Source organism: Mytilus trossulus, chromosome 2 (assembly GCF_036588685.1).
Source record: "Mytilus trossulus isolate FHL-02 chromosome 2, PNRI_Mtr1.1.1.hap1, whole genome shotgun sequence".
In the NCBI taxonomy this organism is placed as follows: Eukaryota; Metazoa; Mollusca; class Bivalvia; order Mytilida; family Mytilidae; genus Mytilus; species Mytilus trossulus.
Window position 1 is genome coordinate 77,111,924 of NC_086374.1, and position 22,333 is coordinate 77,134,256.

General features: G+C 32.2%; 1 protein-coding gene across 2 annotated transcripts in view; it reads right to left on the reverse strand.

Annotated features, from left to right (window-relative positions):
• Positions 1–22,333, reverse strand: part of LOC134708034 (mucin-5AC-like) — a 221,759-nt gene that overhangs the window by 109,251 nt on the left and 90,175 nt on the right. For both annotated transcript variants that reach the window (XM_063568282.1, XM_063568281.1), the window contains 6 exons: positions 20,292–20,442; positions 10,686–10,940; positions 7,615–8,039; positions 5,292–5,645; positions 3,599–3,646; positions 2,797–3,171 (listed from right to left, as the gene is read on the reverse strand). In XM_063568282.1, coding sequence (XP_063424352.1) covers positions 2,797–3,171; positions 3,599–3,646; positions 5,292–5,645; positions 7,615–8,039; positions 10,686–10,940; positions 20,292–20,442 — 1,608 coding nt within the window. The remainder of the gene's footprint in view (positions 1–2,796; positions 3,172–3,598; positions 3,647–5,291; positions 5,646–7,614; positions 8,040–10,685; positions 10,941–20,291; positions 20,443–22,333) is intronic.

The following is a 22,333-nucleotide window of genomic DNA, read 5'->3' on the forward strand; positions in this document are numbered from 1 at the left end:
AATGCTCAACTTTTTCTCAACTACAAAAATTACAAAGCCTGAATGCTCAACTTTTGCTCAACTATATGAAAACTAAAGATCAATTGCTCAACTTTTCCTCAACTTAATGGCCAGCTTCAGTTGAGGGCCAGTTGAGCGACACATATCCAACATAAAGCGCTTGGCCAGGTTTGAGTTGAGCTAAGATGCTCAACACCTAGCCCTCAACTATTTTGCTTAAAACAGCTAGCCCTCAACTGTCCACCACATAGCCATCAACTGGTCCTCAACTTTGTTTTCTGTAGGGGGGTACCGGAATGATAAATATTGAAAATGAATAACTTTAAAAGATGTTCGAGTCAAAAATCAATAGAAACTTGCTGTTAACACTACATATGTAAGACATAAAGTGTCCTGTGAAAAGAAGTGTCCACCTGGACGGTTTTTATAAGAATTTCGGTATTAAATAACGTTCATTGCCATGAAATATTGTCCCTCCAGAAGACAGATACTGCAAAAGTTATGAAATAGTGTCCACCCACAGGACAAGTTTCCATAGTAGTTGCTATCATATTATGTCCCCTAAGAGAAGTAATACAAAGTTCATTCAGAAGTTTAATTATACTTGAATTTAATCAAATTTGATCGATTGTTTAGAAATTGATTATATACATGCCTTTCTTTGCAAGGGATACAAAAATATTTAAAAAAAATTCTAGTAACCTTAGATTTTTCTTGAATATTGGGTCTATATACTTTTTTTTGGATTAAAAAGTATAATGTATTTCATATTCTGATTTACCCCCAAAAAATAAACAACAATGCTATGTTTGTGATGTGTGTAACTGTCAAATAGGGAATGAATTTTATCAGTAACAGAGGCCTGATTGTCAGCATCTTTATCAAACTTTTATTAATTTGCGAATGCTCCTAATTCCACTTACATGAAACTCAAAAACTTGCTAATACTTTTCTGAATTAGGTTAGGGCATTTTTTCCAATCTTAGATCACATTGATGGGGTGGGGTCTGATCACGGATACCGCTTATTGTTTATCCCGCTTCTTGTTGTCATAATTGTGCATGTAATTTACCGTGTCCCGCCGAACTTCGGTTCATGTTTTCACGCTTAATTATTCATTTTTCACGTGTCAGGCTTAAAAAAACCGCCAATGAGACCCACATTGATTTTAATTTCTCATTGGCAAGCAATAGTACCAAATGTGATGCCTTTCTTTAATCAGCTTACTTTTTAATATATAATTAAATGTTTTTTTAAACACAATCAAATATTGTTTGTCTAAATATGATCAAATATGATTTTAGTTTAAACATATTTATTTATAGTGGATTGGGAAACAAGTTTTGCAACTTATATTAATCCCTTTCCACTTTGCGGGTGCGAGTTCTGCCTTGTAGCGGCATTAGCCTACTCTTTTTCGAAATCTTTCTTTCGTGTCTTTAACGTGCAAAAGATATGGCTCTCTCTTAACACGGGTCAGCCATTTATCGTCCCCTTCCGACGGACTATCATCGTTTCCTCAAGACCATACTCGCAAATGGTGTCGAGGGAGAGCCGAAAATTGAGTTCCTGAAATTTTCATCCCAAACGGGAATCGAACAAGGAACCTTTGTGTTAGTAGTCCGATGCACTAACCACTACACCACGGCTCTCTATGTTTAAACTAAATATGATTTTCAGAATTCTACAGTCATTTCTACATCCTTATTTTTTACATATTTTTCTTGAATGAAATTTATCATATAGTTATTATAAATCGACAGAATAACTAGGGAGACAAGGTACTGATTTGTCTTGGTCCTGGATTGTCTTCAACAGTGCTGTACTGTCTATTAAACATGGAGACAATTCACTTTTGTGCCAGAGCAAAACTGTCTTGTTATGTTATATACAAAGCATACAGCTGGTTTTGATTGGTAGGACTGGTACCAAGAATAGTATGCCTTTTATCTATTATCAAGATTTAAATCATTGATCGCAAGTAAACATGTCAAATAAATATTTGTTTTTATCTTCTTTTTCTTGTTTTTGGTTAATTACTTTGATCATCAAAGTTGTATTTAATTTGTTTTCTACATAATTCTTTTATTTGACCTGTCAGACAAGCTTGATATGGCTTTTACTTCTCCGACCTTTTTTCTCTGGTACTGAACAACTGGATACAGGCCCGTAGTCAGGAATTTCCAAGGAAGGGGGGTGGGGTAGGGGTTCGTTGGACTCGCAAACTTGACTTTAACAGTCACAATTCGAACAGAACTTTGACTTTAACAGTGCTTATTTGTTTTAACCCCCTGGCTACGGGTATGGGATAAGCATTTTTGTTGAGCTCTACCTAACTTGAGGACACTAGAAAGTGAATTGTGTCACATATTTTTATTTCTTTCATTTTTTGTACATAAATAAGGCCGTTAGTTTTCTCGTTTGAATTGTTATACATTTTCATTTCGGGGGCTTTTATTGCTGACTATGCGGTATGTGCTTTGCTCATTATTGAAGGCTGAAAGGTGACCAGTAGTTGTTAATTTCTGTGTCATTTTGGTCACTTGTGGAGAGTTGTCTCATTCGCAATCATACCACATCGTGTTTTTTTTAGAGCATACCCATTTATTTTTTTGATTTTGATGTTCAAGATTCAGTATAGATAGCTAAACATAAAAAATACAGGTAATACATGTCTTCCATAGACTTGATCAAATCTGGTAAATATGATTTCATTCATGATTTTTTTCTATATTATTTTTTACATTTATTATGCTTCACTATATAGTTAACAATTTAAGTAGTGTCTACACTAACCTGTTTCATTGGCACATTCACAATAATATCTGATCTTGTAATCAGAGCAAGGAATAGGGAAATTATCTGCATTGGTACATAAGAATCCATGCTCCTTATTACAATATCCAACCTTCTCTCCACTACTGTAATACGGGATGTTATTTTCACTGTCCACAGCACATTCCACTTTAGTAACATTCCCTCCAAAACAGAATCTCTTCAATTCTTCTTGGCTCATAAATTCATGATCAGATACTCCAATATCTGGTTTGTCTCTGTTTATCCATGGACTCCACTTACTCACAACACATCTTTGTTGGGTAGGTGTTGGTGTTGTTCCTAATGTTGGTTCCATTGTGGTAACAGTAACTCCTTGTTTGTGTGTTGGTTTTTCTATCAATCAATATGTAATTCAAAGTTGTTTAAAGGTGCATACATGTTTTGTACTGCTCTTTTTCAATAATATTAGCTTGTAATTCAAACATTTTTAATTAAGTGTTAATTAAGGACTTGATCAAAAAGTGTTATTATCAACTTATAAGAATTAATATTTTGAACTAGCATGAATTTTATCTTAATGTAGTAATCATTATTAAGGCTACTACAACACGAAATAAGAATATGCTCATTCATGACTTTAAATAGACATGCTTACAAAAACTGTGGATGGCACATATTCTCTGGTAAAATTGGATTAAATATTATAGTCTATTATGTTCTATTATTACAGGAAAATAGTAAATGTTGTAAGAAATATATGCTTATAAAATCTTTTAACATTTTTGATGCAATAAAAGATAAAGGTTAAAAAAAAACATACCTGTAGAAATTGGAACTGAAGAATGTGTTGTTTTAGGTGTAGGAGTTGCTAGAATAATATGAATATAAGGAGATGTCAGATACAGATACATATTCATGTGCTAATATTGGATTGATAATTTATCATAAAAACACATGTAAAAACACATATAAATATACAGACTCACTGATTGAAACAATCATTTTCATACTACTTCTGAACTATATAAAATATCACAACAAAGAGCACCACAATGTCCAAAAGGAATGTAACCATGTGACCTAACGCTCAAATAAGGACTTACACGCAGGACTTATTCATAGAATGTATTCTGCTTTAAGACGGGGCGTTGGAGTGGGTCCAATCATGAAATCCCGAGTTTATTTTTGCCTAATCCTAATTTCCCTGACCTTATTTCCAGTATCCCCAAATCCCAATAAAATAACAAATGCTTTTTGGGCACAATACATTATAATCAATGATTGTATACTGTTTAAATCAATCAGTCATTCTAGTTGTGCAGATTCCCTGTATCTGATTAATATAATTGGGAATTTAATGCATTAAATTGGAGTTTATACATATTACGTTCATGTCCTCATCATCTGTTACCCTTTCTCATCATGTGTTCAATATTAGCAGAAACTTTGATAAGCTATTTTTGTCTACAGAGAGATAAGATAAGGATTTGACCAATCACATTACAAATAGGGAAGAGATAGGTGGTCATTTTTATAAAGCTTGTTGTAGTTACAGCAGCCATTTTTGTATCTCCGAGATTTAAATTGATTTGACTTCTACAATATTTTCTATTTGGATTTATATATACAGTATTTGTATGTGTATTCTCAACTGACACTCGTTCACTAAGTAGAAGTGTTTTCTTTTCCAGTAACTCAAATTTACCTTTTAAAACATTCAGAATCAGCAACAAAGGTACTTTAGTTCGTGCTGCATTATCTTGTTGAAATAGAACACTGTTTTCTCCAGAATTTGTAACTTTCATTTTTTCTCGTAAAGACGATTCTAGTTGCGTGGATTATATTTGTATTCTGCTTATTCTAAAACCTACGTTATCATGGGACCAATTCGTAGATCGGGGACAAGGAGAAACGTGCATTACGATCCGGAAATGCCTGAAAATTGGACTCGTGAGCTGAGTTTAAATCAGATTATATACACATGGAGAATGTGACATTCAAAACCTTAAAACTCACATAAATAAGTTAACTAGTTTGAGCTCAATAAAAGAGGGTTAGATGTTCTTCGTCAGTTACTTGGAGTATTATGATCTTTGCTCTTCTTTACTCTGCAACTTATTTTTGTGCTAGTAGGAAGCTAGGATATGGGGTCAAAGAGTTGTGCTTATAACATGTATAATGTTTATTTCTTCTTCAGAGAATTCCAGACTTTAAACCATAGAACAAACAAGTCAATGTGCAAATATATACAAGTGGTATATTAAATAAAACATAAAACCATAAAACTAATAAACATGGGTACAAAAGGAACAATCACAAACAGACCCCCCCTCTAAAAGTGATAGTCATTTTTTAAACAGGACTTTAAGTAACATGCATCATTCTTATAGCAAGTTAAAAACAGTTTTGAGATTCTTTTTACTTTAATGTAGTATTCACTATTGTATATATTTTTAGGTCTTTGTGATTTAAATTTCAAGATAAAGATTACAACTTAAAACATTATTTCTTACCAAGACAAACTTCCTTGCACTCATATCGTACACGATAATCACTGCATGGGAATGGAGCATTCAAAGAAGCATCACAGTTAAACCCTTCATCCAATGTACATGTGACCATTTCTCCACTAGCTGAGAAGTCTGTACCATCAAGTGTTGTACATTCAATTTTGCTTATTTTGCCAGTAGCACAGAATTTTGTAATTTCTTTTGGAAGCATAAATTCTGATTCTCCAACTGAATTTGGCATATGGTTGTTTATCCATTCAGACCAGAATGTTCTGTTTTCACATGGTCTTGGTGAGGCTGTGGGTGTAGCCTGCTGGTTTACACCTGGAGTTGGTGTTAGTAGATTGGTTGGTGCAACTGTTAACATTAGAGAACATGTCAGATGTAGATTAACAAAAGAAAGTTTTTTAAAAGCATGTGTTCTACATTTGTATCAATTTCGAGTGCAATTCATGTCAGAATGTAAATACAAAATAAATTTTAATTGTGGTAGTTTTTTTTCTTTTTTCAATGATATATATAATCTTTTTCTATCATCCTGGCACTTATGTTTTTAACAGTATAATACATGGGTTTTAATTAAATTTGGCCCAGTAGTTGACAAGGAGAAGATTTTAGTAAAAGATTACAACATTAATGAAAAATTGGTAAAAAATGACTATAAAGGGCAATAACTCATTAAGGGGTCAACTGATCATTTTGATCATGATGACTTATTTGTAGATCTTACTTTGCTGAACATTATTGCTGTTTACAGTTTATCACTATAATAATATTCAGGATAATAACCAAAAACGGCAAAATTTCCTTAAAATTACCAATAAAGGGGCAGCAACCCAACAACTGGTTGTTCGATTCAACTGAAAATTTCAGGGCAGATAGATCTTGACTTGATAAACAAATTTACAACAATTCAGATTTGCTCTAAATGCTTTGGTTTCAGAGATATAAGCCCAAAATCTACATTTTATCCATATATTTCATTTTTAGCCATGGCAGCCATCTTTGTTGGTTGGCCGGGTCATCGAGCACATTTTTTAAACTAGATACCCCAATGATGATTATGGCCAAGTTTGGTCAAATTTTGCCCAGTAGTTTAAGAGAAGGTTCTTGTAAAAGTTTACCGACGACAGATGCCAGACGACAGACGCCAAGTGATGAGAAAAACTCACTTAGCACTTTGGGCCCGGTGAGCTAAAAAGGCATTTCACTCAAAAATTTATTCATTTTGTTATTATAAAATTACTCAAGGATTACTATAAAATAAAATGTCAAGGTAGATACAACTTCAAGGTGCAGTATAAAGAATAGAATGAAAAGGGACATTCAAACTCAAGTAGAAACAAACTGATAAATAACACTAAAGAAAACTGAGAAATACAAACCTTGTTTGATTGTTTTACATTTTTAATTTTAGTGCCTTTTAAGACTGACAATGTTGTACGGGCTTTGCTCATTACTGAAGGTGTTGACCAATAGTTGTTAATTTTTGTGTTATTGTGTCTCTTGTGGAGAGTTGTCTCATTAGCAACCATACTACATCTCTTTTTTCTTTATATATCCTTCATGATCTGTACGTAATACAGATATACCATAAAGGTCAATCTACTTGTGGTCAACTTATTACCACTAGGAACTCTTGGTTTAATAGCTTCCTTGTCAGCAACAACCCTCTATTAAGGAAATCAGGATAGGGAATGATGCTCATGAATATCTCTTTTGTTGTAAATCTTTATTTTTAATCAACCTTAATTGTCAATTTCAAGAGGTAAGTCAAGAAATGGAGAGGCAGACTTTAAAACTGTGTATTTGTTGTAGTCTTTATTTTGAGTTTGATAAGATAGATGTGTTCAAGATAATACTTAAACTTTCAAATATCTAGGTTAAGTCAGCCTCATATCAATAAATGAAAAAGTCAGCAAGAAGAGAGACACAGTTCCTATTAGATTGCAGAGTTTGGTGAGGATCATGTCTTCCAAATGTAACAGATATGTTGTCAATCAAGAAATCAAGCATCTTTTTAATGTTAGTTTCAGGGAATTTTAAGTCTGAATCAGAGTAAGTTTTACAAAGTACAATTTATCCCTCCTTTACACAGATACTTGTATCTACATTGGCCATTCTTTTTTATGAAACACTGCAGGACCAATTCTTAAAATTCGTCTTTTAGTTTGGAATGGAGAAAACTTGTGTTAAGAAAAGAAAAGTCAAATGCTTAAAACTGTTACAAGATAAAAGATATTTAGATAATGTATGTGCTTTAACTGATCTTGAAATTTTTAAATAACTACATAATTTTTATATAGTAAACAATATGTCTCCTTACCAGTTGGGCACTCATCACAGAAAACTCTTATCTCATAATCATTACACTGGTGGTCAGCCTGAGCATCGTTTTTACACAGCAGTCCTCCAACAGTACTTAAATCACACTGGACACCTGTCTCTCCAATCTTATCATGTGACATTTTAGTAGCCATATCTCGACATTCTATAGCGCCCATGTTTTTCTTGTCACAGGAATGTACCAGCTGGTTCAAGTTGTAGACAGTTTCATATTCTCCTACTTTATCAGGTGTACCAGTGTTAACCCATGGTGTCCAGTACATACAGGACAGAGGACTGGGTGTCTCTGTACTCATTGTATCAGGTCCTTGTGTTGTTCTTATATTTGGCTTAGGTGAAGGTGATTGACACCCAAGAAGGTTAAATCTTAAGCCTATCAAATTATGCCATTCTAATGGGTATACTCTACAAACAGAAAACATTCAAAAGGTTAACAAAAGTTTATGATCTGACTGTCTTCCCAATAACAAGAACTAGTAATGCTCAACTGTGTATATATGTATTCTCCCTGTTTCTGTTGTCTTTTAACCATTATTCTTAATGATTTATCTATGGCAATTTAGAAGTATGTAATAAATACAAAGTGTGGAATCGAAAATATCAGTCTCTGCAATATATAGGTTTATAAAAAAGAAGATGTGGTATGATTGCCAATGAGACAACTATCCACAAAAGACCAAAATGACACAAACATTAACAACTATAGGTCACCGTACAGCCTTCAACAATGAGCAAAGCCCATACCGCCTAGTCAGCTATAAAAGGCCCCGATAAGACAATGTAAAACAATTCAAACGATAAAACTTACGGCCTTATTTATGTAAAAAAATGAACGAAAAACAAATATGTAACACATAAACAAACGACAACCACTGAATTACAGGCTCCTGACTTGGGACAGGCACATACATAAATAATGTGGCAGGGTTAAACATGTAAGAGGGATCCCAACCCTCTCCCTAACCTGGGACAGTGGTATAACAGTTCAACATAAGAAAAAATTGACTGCTCCCGAGTGGTGACCTTTTAAACGAGATTCCAAAAAAAGTTTAGATTTCCAAATCTCACTAAGGGCTGCAATCAAGGTGTTTAATGCTTTAGTGTTTACAGTCGGTAAAGTTTATATTGTTAATGCGAGCAAATAAAAAACAAAAAATGACAGATTCTGGCACTGAAGTTTGTAGAAAGTATCTGAAATATTTTATTTTTTTATTTTCTCTCTCTGAAATAGTTAATATTCATGGAGAATTAAGTTGATGATCCAGTTTTCAATGGAAACTGAAAGTAGTGAAACATTTGAAATTCACCTCATATTGCATTTTATTGGATGATCTTTGTTGCACACAGGTTCCAAATCTCATTTTACCCTTCATACTAAACAAATGTATTTTGCTTAATGAATATATATGATTTTTTAAAACTAGAAGCTCTCAAGAGTCTGTACCTGGATTTTTACTGATGTTTTGGAAACCATGCAAATAAGGTTAAAAACATAATAAATAGTATTAAATACCCCAATAATGATTAAGATCAATTTGGGTTTAAATTGGCCCAGTAGTTTAATTAAAAGTAGGTCGTGATCTGGTCATCCCAGTGTTAGTCTTACAATAATTACTGAAGATCCCTCATCAATATTTAAGTTAGTGTTCGAGTTGTGACCATTTGAAATGGTTTTATAAAAATATTCCCATACACTTCTATATAGTAAACCCCTATGTTCTATTTTTAGCCATGATAGCCATGTTGGTTCGATTGCATGTTATTAATTTTTGAATCAGGATAAATTACTATAAGTTGTGGCTAACTTTAATTCTATTTGGCCCATAAGTTTAAGTGAAGAACACAAATATTTACAACTAGAGGCTCTAAAGAGCCTGTGTTGCTCACCTTGGTATATGTGCATATCAAACAAAGATCACAGATGGATTCATGACAAAATTGTGTTTTGGTGATGGTGATGTGTTTGTAGATCTTACTTTTACAGAACATTCTTGCTACTTACAATTTTCTCTATCTATATAGACTTGGCCCTTTAGATTAAGAGGAAAACATTTTGTAAAAATTTGAAAATTGTTAAAAATTGACTATAAAGGGCAATTACTCCTTACGGGATCAACTGACCATTGTGTTCATGTTGACTTATTAATAGATCTTACTTTGCTGAACATTATTGATGTTTACAGTTTGTCTCTATATATAATAGAATTCAAGATAATAACCAAAAACCGAAAATTTCTTTAAAAAAATTACCAATTAGGGGGCAGCAACCCAGCAACCAGTAGTTTAATTCATCTGAAAATTGCTCTAAAAGCTTTGGTTTCAGAGTTATAAGCCAAAATCTATATTTAACCCCAATGTTCTATTTTTAGCCATGGTGGCCATCTTGATTGGTTTGCTGGGTCACCGCACACATTTTATAATAAGATACCCGTATGATGATTTTGGCTAAGTTTGGTTGAATTTGACCCTAAAAATAGTTTCAGAGGAGAAAAAATGGTAAAAATGACTATAAAGGGAAATAAGTCCTTCAGGGGTTAACGGATCATTTTGGTCATGTGACTTATAAGTAGATCTTACTTTGTTGAACATTATTGCTGTTTACAGTTTATCCCTATCTATAATAATATTCAAGATAATAACCAAAAACGGAAAAAATACCAATTCAGGGGCAGCAACCCAACAACCAGTTGTCCGTTGGGTTGTTTGATTCATCTGAAAATTTCAGGGCTGATAGATCTTGACCTGATAAACAATTTTACTTCACGTCAGATTTGCTCTAAATGCTTTGGTTTCAGAATTATAAGCTAAAATCTACATTTTGCCCCTATGTTCTATTCCCAATGATGATTGTTGCCAAGTTTGGTTAAATTTGACCCAGTAGTTTCAGAGAAGAAGATTTTTGTAAAAGTGAATGACGACGCCAGACAAGGCCGCCTGACGTTTTGTTAGATACCAATAAGCATGTTATGACTTAAAACACCATGTTTTACAGTATATTAGGAACTTAATTATGCCAAGGTTGCAGAAGTTGGTACTTAAAATACAACTTACCTAACAAATCTTGCAACAACTTTTGGAAACAAATGCTGGATTGGTGTAAACTGATCCTTGTTTCCAGTGAAAACCATTGGAGCTTTATCTACAGGTGATTTAGGCACAGGAATAAAGTTTTCTCCATCTGTACTGTAATACACTGCATACTTTGTAACCCAGTTAGGTTTTTCAGACTGACCTTGAGTAATTATACCTGTTATTTCATAAGGAGCCAACAGGTCCACTTGAATCCATTGTTTCTTGTTGCTCTCACTAAAAAAAAGTTGTTGGTATCTTTTATAATATTTTGGACAAGAATATCGTTTAATAATTTAATTTTGGATGTAACGCGTCTCCTGATTGGCTGACGCTTTTTTGTAATGAGCCCATAGACATCATTCAGTCATCTGACAGTGACGTCATCAACGTTTTTTCATGATTTTCTACGGTTTAAAATGGAATTTAGAATTAAATTATAAGAAATGACTGTAATATTTTTTCTGTCTATTCGAAATAACATAAAAAATGTGGTGCACACTATTAAATAACCTGCTACGCGCATTATTCAGTGTGCACCACATTTTTTATGTTATTTCTTCATAGACAGAAAAAATGTTACAGTCATTCCTCAATTAAAAAAAAGAATATCATACATTACTTAAACCATTACAGAGATCCAAATAAGCTGTGTATTTGTGTACTTTTAAAACAAAAGAAAACCCTTTTCAATTATCCTTCTTAGCTTTAAAAAAAACCAATTCATTCAAAGGATAACCCCATTGATTATCAAAACTATGCATTTCCAATAATATTATCAGCTGTCAAGTGCATTATTTACCCTAAATAAAAAAAAACTTATGTGTAATTTATTAATCTTTTTTTTTTTTTAAATTTAAAGAAACCGTATTTTGTTCTTAAAATAAAGCACCAATCAAAAATCACTGGTAACTACTCAAGTATTCCCACTCTCTTACATTAACTCCATAGTAAGCGAAGTGAAGTCAGGTCGAGCAGTTACAAATGGTGGCAGCACGGGGTACTCAATGTCTGAATCTTTAAATTGTTCAATTTGTTCCTTGCTAAATTTTGTATCCGGATAAACCAGTTCATAAAACTTTCTTTTTTTTAACATGGAATAGAAGAGGTAGATAAAACACCTTTTGTACAACAGACTCATGTCTATTAAAGTTTCTCAAATGTGACATATATTCTGAATAATAGAGAAATGTCACATATGTTATTAATTCACTCGTGGAGAAAGAGACAACTCTGTGTGCAATGACACTGGATATTGAAGAGGGGCCCTCATTAAACAACCATCTATCATTATCATCAGAATCACATATTTATAGTCACTCAGTTTTGCTTCTTACATAGAAAATATTTTTGTTTATGATATTAAATTTGGGTAAAATAAAACTGTCCATGAATCGATGCTGAAAAAAATTTACACATTTACAGAACTAAAATGGTGATGCACATGACAATGAATCAATTTTTACCCAAACAGAGTAAACATCTCAATTTTAAAACCATGATAAAAAAAACACAATAAATTCAGGAATAATGGAGTGCAAAACCCAATTCAATATGTGCCTGAGGGGTGAACTTTAACTGATGATACAAATTAAAAAACTATTCCACTCAATACATTTAAATGAGGAGTAAAAACCCTAATTAGCAAATTCTTATCAGGAGCTCTGTCATTAGGACATTTTTATCTAATACATACATAAATTTGAATACAAAATAATTCTGCATGGAGATATCTTTTTAAAACAACTATTGCAACAATTAATAATAAAATGTTTCTGCACTGTAAATAGACAATTCTTAAGTGAATTCTTGTGACAAAGACAAAGGAGTAAGTTCGGTAAGGGCCATATTTGGCCCCAATTATAAAGTTCATAGTAACAAGACAATACATGTTTTAAGTTGCCTTTAAGACATGTTAGAAAGTTAAACAGAACAGTTTTTGTCAAAGTTTAATACTAACACGTTGATTTTTACATCCAAAAAAGGTCAAGATAAGGGATTTTGGTGAAATTTGACAAAATCAGCTGGATTTCAACCAAGTAAAGGACCAGGAAACATAGAGCGCAGGCGTCGACAAGCTTAAGATTCAAATAAGACATGTGAAATGTCTTCATAAACATTGTTTTTAAAGATCTTTGTTGTCGACGTATGCGCTCTATGGTTCCTGTCCAATAATCTATGGAAATTTACCCATTTTCATTGATTTTTTCGTGAAAAATCAACATTAGTACAACTTGTGACGTCATAATGAAACGCAGAAACGTACAATTTTCAACAAAATGGTTTATATCGTAGCTAGTCAATGTATTAGCTATACTTTATCGTCATATTGGTCGATAAATCCGAAATTGAAATTTACGCTAAAAAAGTGGGCCATTTTAGGACCTTATCGAACATACTCCTTTATCTTTGATTGATGAAATCATTGTTGAATCATACTCAGAGTGTCACTGAAAGATACCAACAACTATGTCCTTATTATTTTTAGGAAATAAGAATAAATCATGAATAATACACACTGAAGAAATATTCCTCACATAAGATAAATTGAGCTACATGAGAACAATAAAATCAACCCAGATGCTCCGCAGGGTGCAGCTTTATACGACCGCAGAGGTCTAACCCTGAACAGTTGGGGCAAGTATGGACACAACATTTAAGCTTGATACAACTCTGAATTTGGATTGTGATTTAATAGTTGACACAACATAGGTTTCTGACACAGAATGAATGTGGTCTAAGAACTTAAACTTAAAAACTTAAACATTTTAAATTGGATATTTACCTATTGTGGTCCAATATCCAAAATCTAAATACATGTTTAGATTCAGCATATCATAGAAACCAAAGAATTCATTTTTTGATGAAATCAAATAATGTTCAATTTTAGACTCTCTAGACCTCAATGTGGACCAATTTGATAACTGGGCCCAAATATTAGAAATCTAAATACATGGTTAGATTTAGCATATTGAAGAACCCCATATATTCAATTTTTGTTAAACTAAAAAAAAGTTTAATTTTTGACCCTTTGGACCTTAATGTAGACCAAATTGAAAACGGGACAATACTGTGCAATTGAATATTTCTTGCTATTGGGCAAAACTGTGCAATTGAAAATTTCTTGCTATTGCGCAATATTGTGCAATTAGATATTTCTTGCTGTTGCACAAAGCACAATATTGCACAATACTGTACAATTGAAAATTTCTTGCTATTGCACAATACTGTGCAATAGAAGATTTCTTGCTATTGCGCAATACTGTGCAATTGAAAATTTCTTGCTGTTGCACAAAACTTAATATAATAATTTAGGACCCCGATTTGGACCAACTTGAAAACTGGGCCCATAATCAAAAATCTAAGTACAGGTTTAGATAAGGCATATCAAAGAACCCCAATAATTCATATTTTGATAAAATTAACCAAACAAAGTTTAATTTTGGACCCTTTTGGCCCCTAATTCGTTGGGACCAAAGCTCCCAAAATCAATCCAAACGTTCCTTTTGTGGTCATAAACCTTGTGTTAAAATTATTAGATTTGTATTAACTTATACTAAAGTTATTGTGCAAAAACCAAGAAAAATGCTTATTTGGGACCTGTTTTGGCCCCCAACTCCTTAACTGTTAGGACTACAATTCCAAAAATCAATCCCAACCTTCCTTTTGTTGTCATAGTCCTTATTTTTAAAATTTCATAGATTTTTGTTTACTCATACTAAAGTTAGAGTGCGAAAACCAAATGTCTTCGGACCAGGAAAACGACGACAATGACGCCAACGTGATACCAATATACGACCATTTTTTTTCCATTTTAGCGGTATTTTGCCCTAAATCCCAAATTATGGTTGGGAAATTGTGAAAATGGGTGAAATGCCATTTTGAGCCTTTCACAGTTACACACAATAACGATACTATTCTTTTGGGGACATAACTACAATGATTTAATATTTCTAATCAATCAAAATATTTTTAAAAATCAGATCGAATTTACGACACATATACGTTTCGTGTGCATTGTAATCCATGCATGAAGTAATGCGCAGTTGAATGGTCCTGATCCACCTAAGAAATTTCAGAGAAGAAAATTTTTGTAAAAGTCAACGGACAACGACGTCAAACTTGATCTACAACTTATCATGTTAAAACTGTATACCAAATATCAAATTAATATTTTCAAGAAAATTGTGGAAAACTCATTTGCCGAACTGACAGATGGATGGACAGACAAAGGGCAAACCTAAAGTCCCCTTTGACTTTGTTGGTAGGGGACTAATAAACTAGGACACTTTTCAAAACAGTATGTAGTAGGACTTTTGAAATATTAATTTTGTTTTGTATTGCTGATCTTGTTGATAATTTATTTATTTTTATTTTGTTATGTTGTAACACATGCTTGAAATAAATAGTGTAATGGCAATAAAGATTTGATGAAGGCTTTTATCTGCTCTTTGGTCTGGTTGTTGTCTCTTGGACATATTCCCTATTTCCCTTCTCAATTTGATTGAATTGAATTAAATAAAGCAATATAAAAAGAGTAATGAATTTCATGATCATTTTTTTGCAGTCTTAAAACACAAAAGTTATAAATAGTGAGTCCAGGTACATGCCTCATATCTTTGAGCCTGTCTCATCCACCTAATTGATTAATTTTGAAACTACCCAAAACAAAATGAAAACTAAAGAATGTAATTACTTGTATCAATATGAGTTATACTGCTCAACTAATATATACTGTAAATTCAGAAATTATTGTGTGCATAAATTATTGTGATTTTCTTTCTTGTAATAAAGATTTAAATTCAAATTGAATTGAATCGATAAGATATTAAAAACAAGAGGCTCTCAAGAGCCTGAATCGCTCACCTTAATTTTTTTGGTTAAATCTCTCATCAATGATTATTTTGGCTTTTCAATTTATCTAAATGTTCTTTGAATCGTCCTATTTTCTTTAAAAGCAAAAAAAAAAACTTTTTCTCCTATGTTCTATTTTACCCATAGGAGCTATGTTTCTTGTCATACAAGGAAATAAAATATAAAATTTATACTAGATACTCTGAAACTCATTTAGCCTAAGTTTGGCTGATATTGATACAGCAGTTTCAAAGGAGAAGATTTTTTAAAGTAAGTCAACATGATGAACAAATTGTGAAAAAAGTCTTCAAAGGACAATAACTCCTTAAGGGGTCAATTGACATTTTTGGTCAAATTGACTTATTTGTAGATCTTACTTTGCTTAATATTTTTGCTATATACATTTTATCTGTATCTATAATAATATTCAAGATAATAACCAAAAATGCAAAATTTCTTTAAAATCATCAATTCAGGGGCATTATACTTGAAAAAACAGTTACCCAATTCGGCTGAAAATTTCAGGACAGGTAGACCTTGACCTAATAAATACTTTAACTCCTTGTCTTATTTGCTCTTAATGCTGGAGTTTTTGAGATATAAGCCAAACACTGCATTTTACCCTGTGTTCTATTTTTAGCCATGACGGCCATGTTTTTTGACGAAATAGAAAATAAAACACAAACTTTATTTTATACACCCTACTGATCATTCAGTTGAAGTTTGGTTGAATTTAGTTGAGAAGTTTTAGAGGAGAAGATTTTTTAAAGTTAGCAAATATGATGAACAAATTGTGAAAATTGTCATTAAAGGACAATAACCCCTTAAGGGGTCAATTGACAATTTTGGTCATATTAACTTATATGTAGATCTGATTTTGCTGATCATTTTTGCTGTTTACAGTTTATCTTTATCTGTAATAATATTCAAGATAATGACCAAAAACTGCAAAATTTCCTTAAAATTACCAATTAAGTGGCAGCAACCCAACAATGGGTTCTTTGATTCATCTGAAAATCTGAAAAATTTCAGGACTGATAGATCTTGACCTAATGAACATTTTTACCCTGTCAGATTTGCTCTAAATGCTTTCGTTTTTGAGAAATAAGCCAAAAACTGCATTTGACCCCTATGTTCTATTTTAAGTTACGGCGGCCATGTTTTTTGACGGATCAAAAATCGAAGCACAAACTTTGTGCAAGATAATCTAAGGAACAATCATGCTAAGTTTCATCCAAATCCATTCAGTAGTTTCAGAGGAGAAGATGTTTGAAAAATTGTTAACGACGACAGACGATGACGGACGCCAAGTGATGAGAAAAGCTCACAATTCCTTTTAGGAAAGGTGAGCTAATGAGAAATGACCAATACTTGTAGTGACAATTGCACACAACTTTCATACAAGCATGCAAAATTATGAAAATTTTGAAGATACTGAAAACAGATAATATCATACTTGTTCAGTATGGTTAGAAATTAATCACAGCTTTATGATACTTTGAATTCATTTATTTTCGTGGGTACCAATTTCCGTGGATAAATAAAAAATTGTATGTTTGTGGATATTTAATTTCATGGCTTTGCCGAGGTCTGCATACAAGCCTATAGAAAATTAGTTATCCTTGAACATTTGATATCGTGGTTTGCATGTACCCACAAAATCCATGAAAAATTGGTATCTAACAAATAATAATGAATCCACAGTATATTGTTAATTATATAATAATGAATCCACAGTATATTGTTAATTATATAATAATGAATCCACAGTATATTGTTAATTATATAATAATGAATCCACAGTATATTGTTAATTCTAACATGACATCCTTCAAACGCTTTGAGCACACATCCGTTGTAAAATATGAAAATATTGCTAGGGCTGTTCCTATTGTACTCCCACGTCATATGTATTTTAATGAATGAGCTTCCCGACGTCATAGAACACCAACGTCAGAATATAAGCATTTTACGGGAAAATACATGCTTGTGAAACCGAAAATCATCAGAACAAGAAAACGTACACACACGATGCTAAAATGTTATATAAGCCAATTTTTTTTAAACATATAAGACATTTGAGTAAATTATCATTAAATTCATCCAAAACTATCTAAATACATTATTGTAAACAGTTTAAGCATGTCACTTATTCAGTTTGTTCGAATCTTTTACGCGAATAGAATGGTGCGTTTATTTAGGGAACGGCAAATATCAGCCTCCACCTACAGCGCTTTGATCCAAAAGAATTGCCGTATTGTCCTATTGGAATCTAAATATTTCATGGGGGCTTGAATATATCTATATTTTACCACGGGTTGTCCCTTTATGCCGATATTTTACCCCTCGCTATCGCTCAGGGTAAAATATTTGTCATAAAGGGCCAACCCGTGGTAAAATCACAATATATTCAAGCCCCCATGAATTATTTCTTAATTATTACAATCTTCTTTCATGCAAGATCTCCTTGAACAGTGATTAACTTTATTCATTTCAACTTAGCGAATATAGTAATTTTAAAAACAAACTTTGGATGTAAATTCTACATTACTTGTGAGCTACAATTTGTTCCAGAAATGATTTTTTAAGTTTAAAAGATTTCTCTTAGAACATGTGTAGAAATTTCATCAATGTCTATACATATCGCTATATGCATTGAGAATTTTCTTTTTTTATAAATTAAAACCAGATGTTCCGTAGGGCGCAGCTTTATACGACCGCAGAGGTTGAACACTGACCGGTTTTGGCAAGTATTGACACAACATTCAAGCTGGAGTCAGCTCTAAATTTGGATTGTAATTAAATAGTTGACACAGCATAGATTTCTGACACAGAATCAATGTGGTCTAATGAACTTAAAATTTTTGTTTTGCCTTTGAGCAATTCCCTATGCATTTGAATATTAATCCTCTCAAAAAAATGTTTGAAGAAATTTTCTATCTTTTTATTTATGAAATAGCAAATGAGAAAAATTGAACCCCCTCCCCCTCAATTTCTTTTCACATCCCCCTTTCCTTTATTCCAAAACCGATCTCAATTAAAATTTCCAATTGAGTTTGCAACACTAATTACTCATTTAAATACATCATAAAATATTAAAATGTAAAAAAATGTTAAAAAAAAATGTAAATAAAATGCTTGTTATCACTGAATGGTAAAGATTGTTTTAATTTATCAGTTGGCAGTAAAAGTCAATATACATTGTATGTTGTATAAAATAATGATTTAAGTTGATTCAACTACTATGATGAAAGATAACTCAAATTGATTTCTTGCTATTGCACAATATTGTGCAATTAGATATTTCTTGCTATTGCGCAATACTGTGCAATGGAAAATACTTGCTATTGCACAATACTGTGCAATTGAAGATTTCTTGCTATTGCGCAATACTGTGCAATTGAAAATTTCTTGCTGTTGCACAATACTGTGCAATTGAAAACTTCTTGTTATTGCTGAGTACTGTGCAATTGAAAATTTCTTGCTATTGCACAATACTTAATATAATAATTTTGGATCCTGATTTGGACCAACTTGAAAACTGGGCCCACAATCAAAAATATAAGTGCATGTTTGGATTCAGCATATCAAAGAACCCCAAGAATTCAATTTTTGTAAAAATCAAACTAAGTTTAATTTTGGACCCTTTTGACTTTAATGTAGACCAATTTGAAAATAGGGCCAAAAATTAAGAATCTACATACACAGTTAGATATGGCATATCAGAGAACCCTATTTATTAAATTTTTGATGAAATCAAACAAAGTTTAATTTTGGACCCCGATTTACTGTGCAATTGAAAATTTCTTGCTTTTGCACAATACTTAATATAATAATTTTGGATCCTGATTTGGACCAACTTGAAAACTGGACCAATAATCAAAAATCTAAGTACATTTTTAGATTCAACATATCAAATAACCCTTAGGATTCAATTTTTGTCAAAATCAAACTTAGTTTAATTTTGGACCCTTTGTACCTTAATGTAGACCAATTTGAAAACGGTACCAAAAATTGAGAATCTACATACACAGTTAAATTCGGTATATCAAAGAACCCCAATTGTTTAATTTTCGATGAAATCAAACAAAGTTTAATTTTGGACCCTTTGGGCCCCTTATTCCTAAACTGTTGGGACCAAAACTCCCAAAAATCAATACCAACCTTCCTTTCGTGTTCATAAACCTTGTGTTAAAATTTCATTGATTTCTATTAATTTAAAGTAAAGTTACTGTGCAAAAACCAAGAATAATGCTTATTTGGGCCCTTTTTTGGCCCCTAATTCCTAAACTCCCAAAATCTTTACCAACCTTCCTTTTATAGTCATAAACCTTGTGTCAAAATTTAATAGATTTCTATTTACTTAAACTAAAGTTATTGTGCGAAAACCAAAAAAATGCTCATTTGGGTCCTTTTTGGCCCTCAATTCCTAAAATGTTGGGATCAAAACTCCCAAAATCAATCCCAACCTTCCTTTAGTGGTCATAAACCTTGTGTTCAAATTTCATAGATTTCTATTCATTTTTACTAAAGTATTCGGACGACGACAACGACGACGCCAACGGATAGAAATATACGACGAAATTTTTTTCAAATTTTGCGGTCGTATAAAACATCAATAAACACATGTCATGTTAAGAATGAAAAGTAATATTGGATTGCAGACATTTTGTCTTACTAAAGAGGACAACAAAATAAAGATTTTTAGTGGAAAAAATATATCAAGAGACAAACCTTGGCACCCAACCACCAGTAAAGCTACCATCTTTCTCAGTGTAGATTCGTCCACGTTCCGCACCAGTGAAGTTTTTGAGTTTACTTGATGATGTAAGTTGAGAGTCTGTTACTATAAACTTGTTAGACAATCCCATAGGAATCTCACACACTGACAAAAGAGTTTCAAATAAACAAAATAAGTCTAATATATATAAACTTATTAGTTATGTCTTAGGGAATATGGGATTTTTCTAGTTTTTCATGCTGTCTTTTGAACACTGGCAGATTATTTACTATTTATCAGTTAAATTAAGAAGTCATATAACTGACCTTATTTTAAAATTGTATAACATGTATAAGATTCATAACATATACAGAAATAAGAACCAATATGTAAAAACACTTCAGTGAATCAAGCATTGGAAAACAATTCTTAATTGGCTCTAAAGCATTTAGTATCTTATGATCTCAGCAAATAAATAAATTGCAAGAAATTATAAAAAGTTCCTTAGAAAATTTCACATGAGACGCCAAAAATTAAATCACTTAATAATATTTTGGTGTTTAAATATTGCTACAAGAGGGGTACATATGGACATGTATGGTAGCTGAGGTTTATTTGTCATCAGGTAATGATTGAAGTTTTTCAACAAATTGTGACTTTGGGTGATGGGAAAGGGGAGGAAATTCATTTTTCTTGACATTGTAAAACTGTTAATCTTTAGAAATTAATATTGATAATATAGCAATTTTAGGAATGAATGATGAAGTGGGAATAAAATTCAAAATAAAACTATATCTATATTAAAAGTATGATGAACTGAAGATTTTTAAAATCATTTTGCAGAATAAGATAATAATAAAGGATGAAATTGTGGCATGATTGTAAGTGGTTGTGATGTTATATAATTTGATTTGTGAATTTGTGGTTACAATTGTTCTGACTGAAGTTGTATCAAAAGTTGATATAAATGCTGTGTGTTTTCAAGTAGATTATAATTAAAATTGTGGTTTTAGTTATTTCCCTTTGAAAAGAATTGTCAATTTGGAGGAAGTTTTAAAGCATAGATGGGTAATGTTTAAATTGTTATTGAAGTGGATTGATACATTTGAATGAGAATGCTGATAAACAAAATTCTCCTTACACGGTTAGATTAAACACATCAAAGAACCCAATGTTTCAAGATTAATTAAACCCCATTGAAATGGACCAAAAATAAGCCTTTCTAACAAAATTTGATAAACTGCTTTGCCAAGCTCAGCTGGATGCAACCACATAGGTGCAACCCTGAACAGTTAGGGCAAACACGGACACAATGTTCAAGCTTGAAACAGGTATGAATTTGGTTGTAATTGAAAATTTGACAGATTATAGGTTTCTAACACAGAATAAATGTAGTCAAAGATCTTGAAACTGGTTACATGATTTTAATTTATATTCAATTGAAGATTTCTTGCTGTTGTGTAATATATACTGTACATGTGCTGTTGCACAATAATTAATAAATTTGTTTTCCGACTATGTACTAAGAATAAGTAATATAAATTGTGACCCCCAATATTTCTTTAGAAAAATTGACAATTTCTAAAATCTTGAGGAAAAAATCTGACCCCCCTAAAAAAAATGTTTATCCCCCCTCCCCCTTTCCCAAAAAAATAATATTTGAAGATTTTTTTTAAATTTCTTAAATCCAAACTGGAAAAAGTTACCCCCCCCCCCAAAAAAAAACCTAGAAAAATGCTTGTTTTGGGCCCCTTTTTGGCCCCTAATTCCTATACAGTAGTGACCTCCACCCCCAAAATACAATATCAACCATCCTTTTGTGGTATTGAGCTTTTATATAGAGATCCATAAACTGAAACTTAAGTTATTGACATTGACTCCATGACAGCAGTATATGGCCGCAAAATTATTTCGCAGTTGTATAAAAAATTGCTTGTTTTTACATCTTTTTGGCTTCTCATTCATAAGCAAAATGACCATAACCCCTAAATGCAATCCAATTTTTCTTTTGTGGTATGGAACCTAGTGGTACATAGACGTTTACACACTTATACTT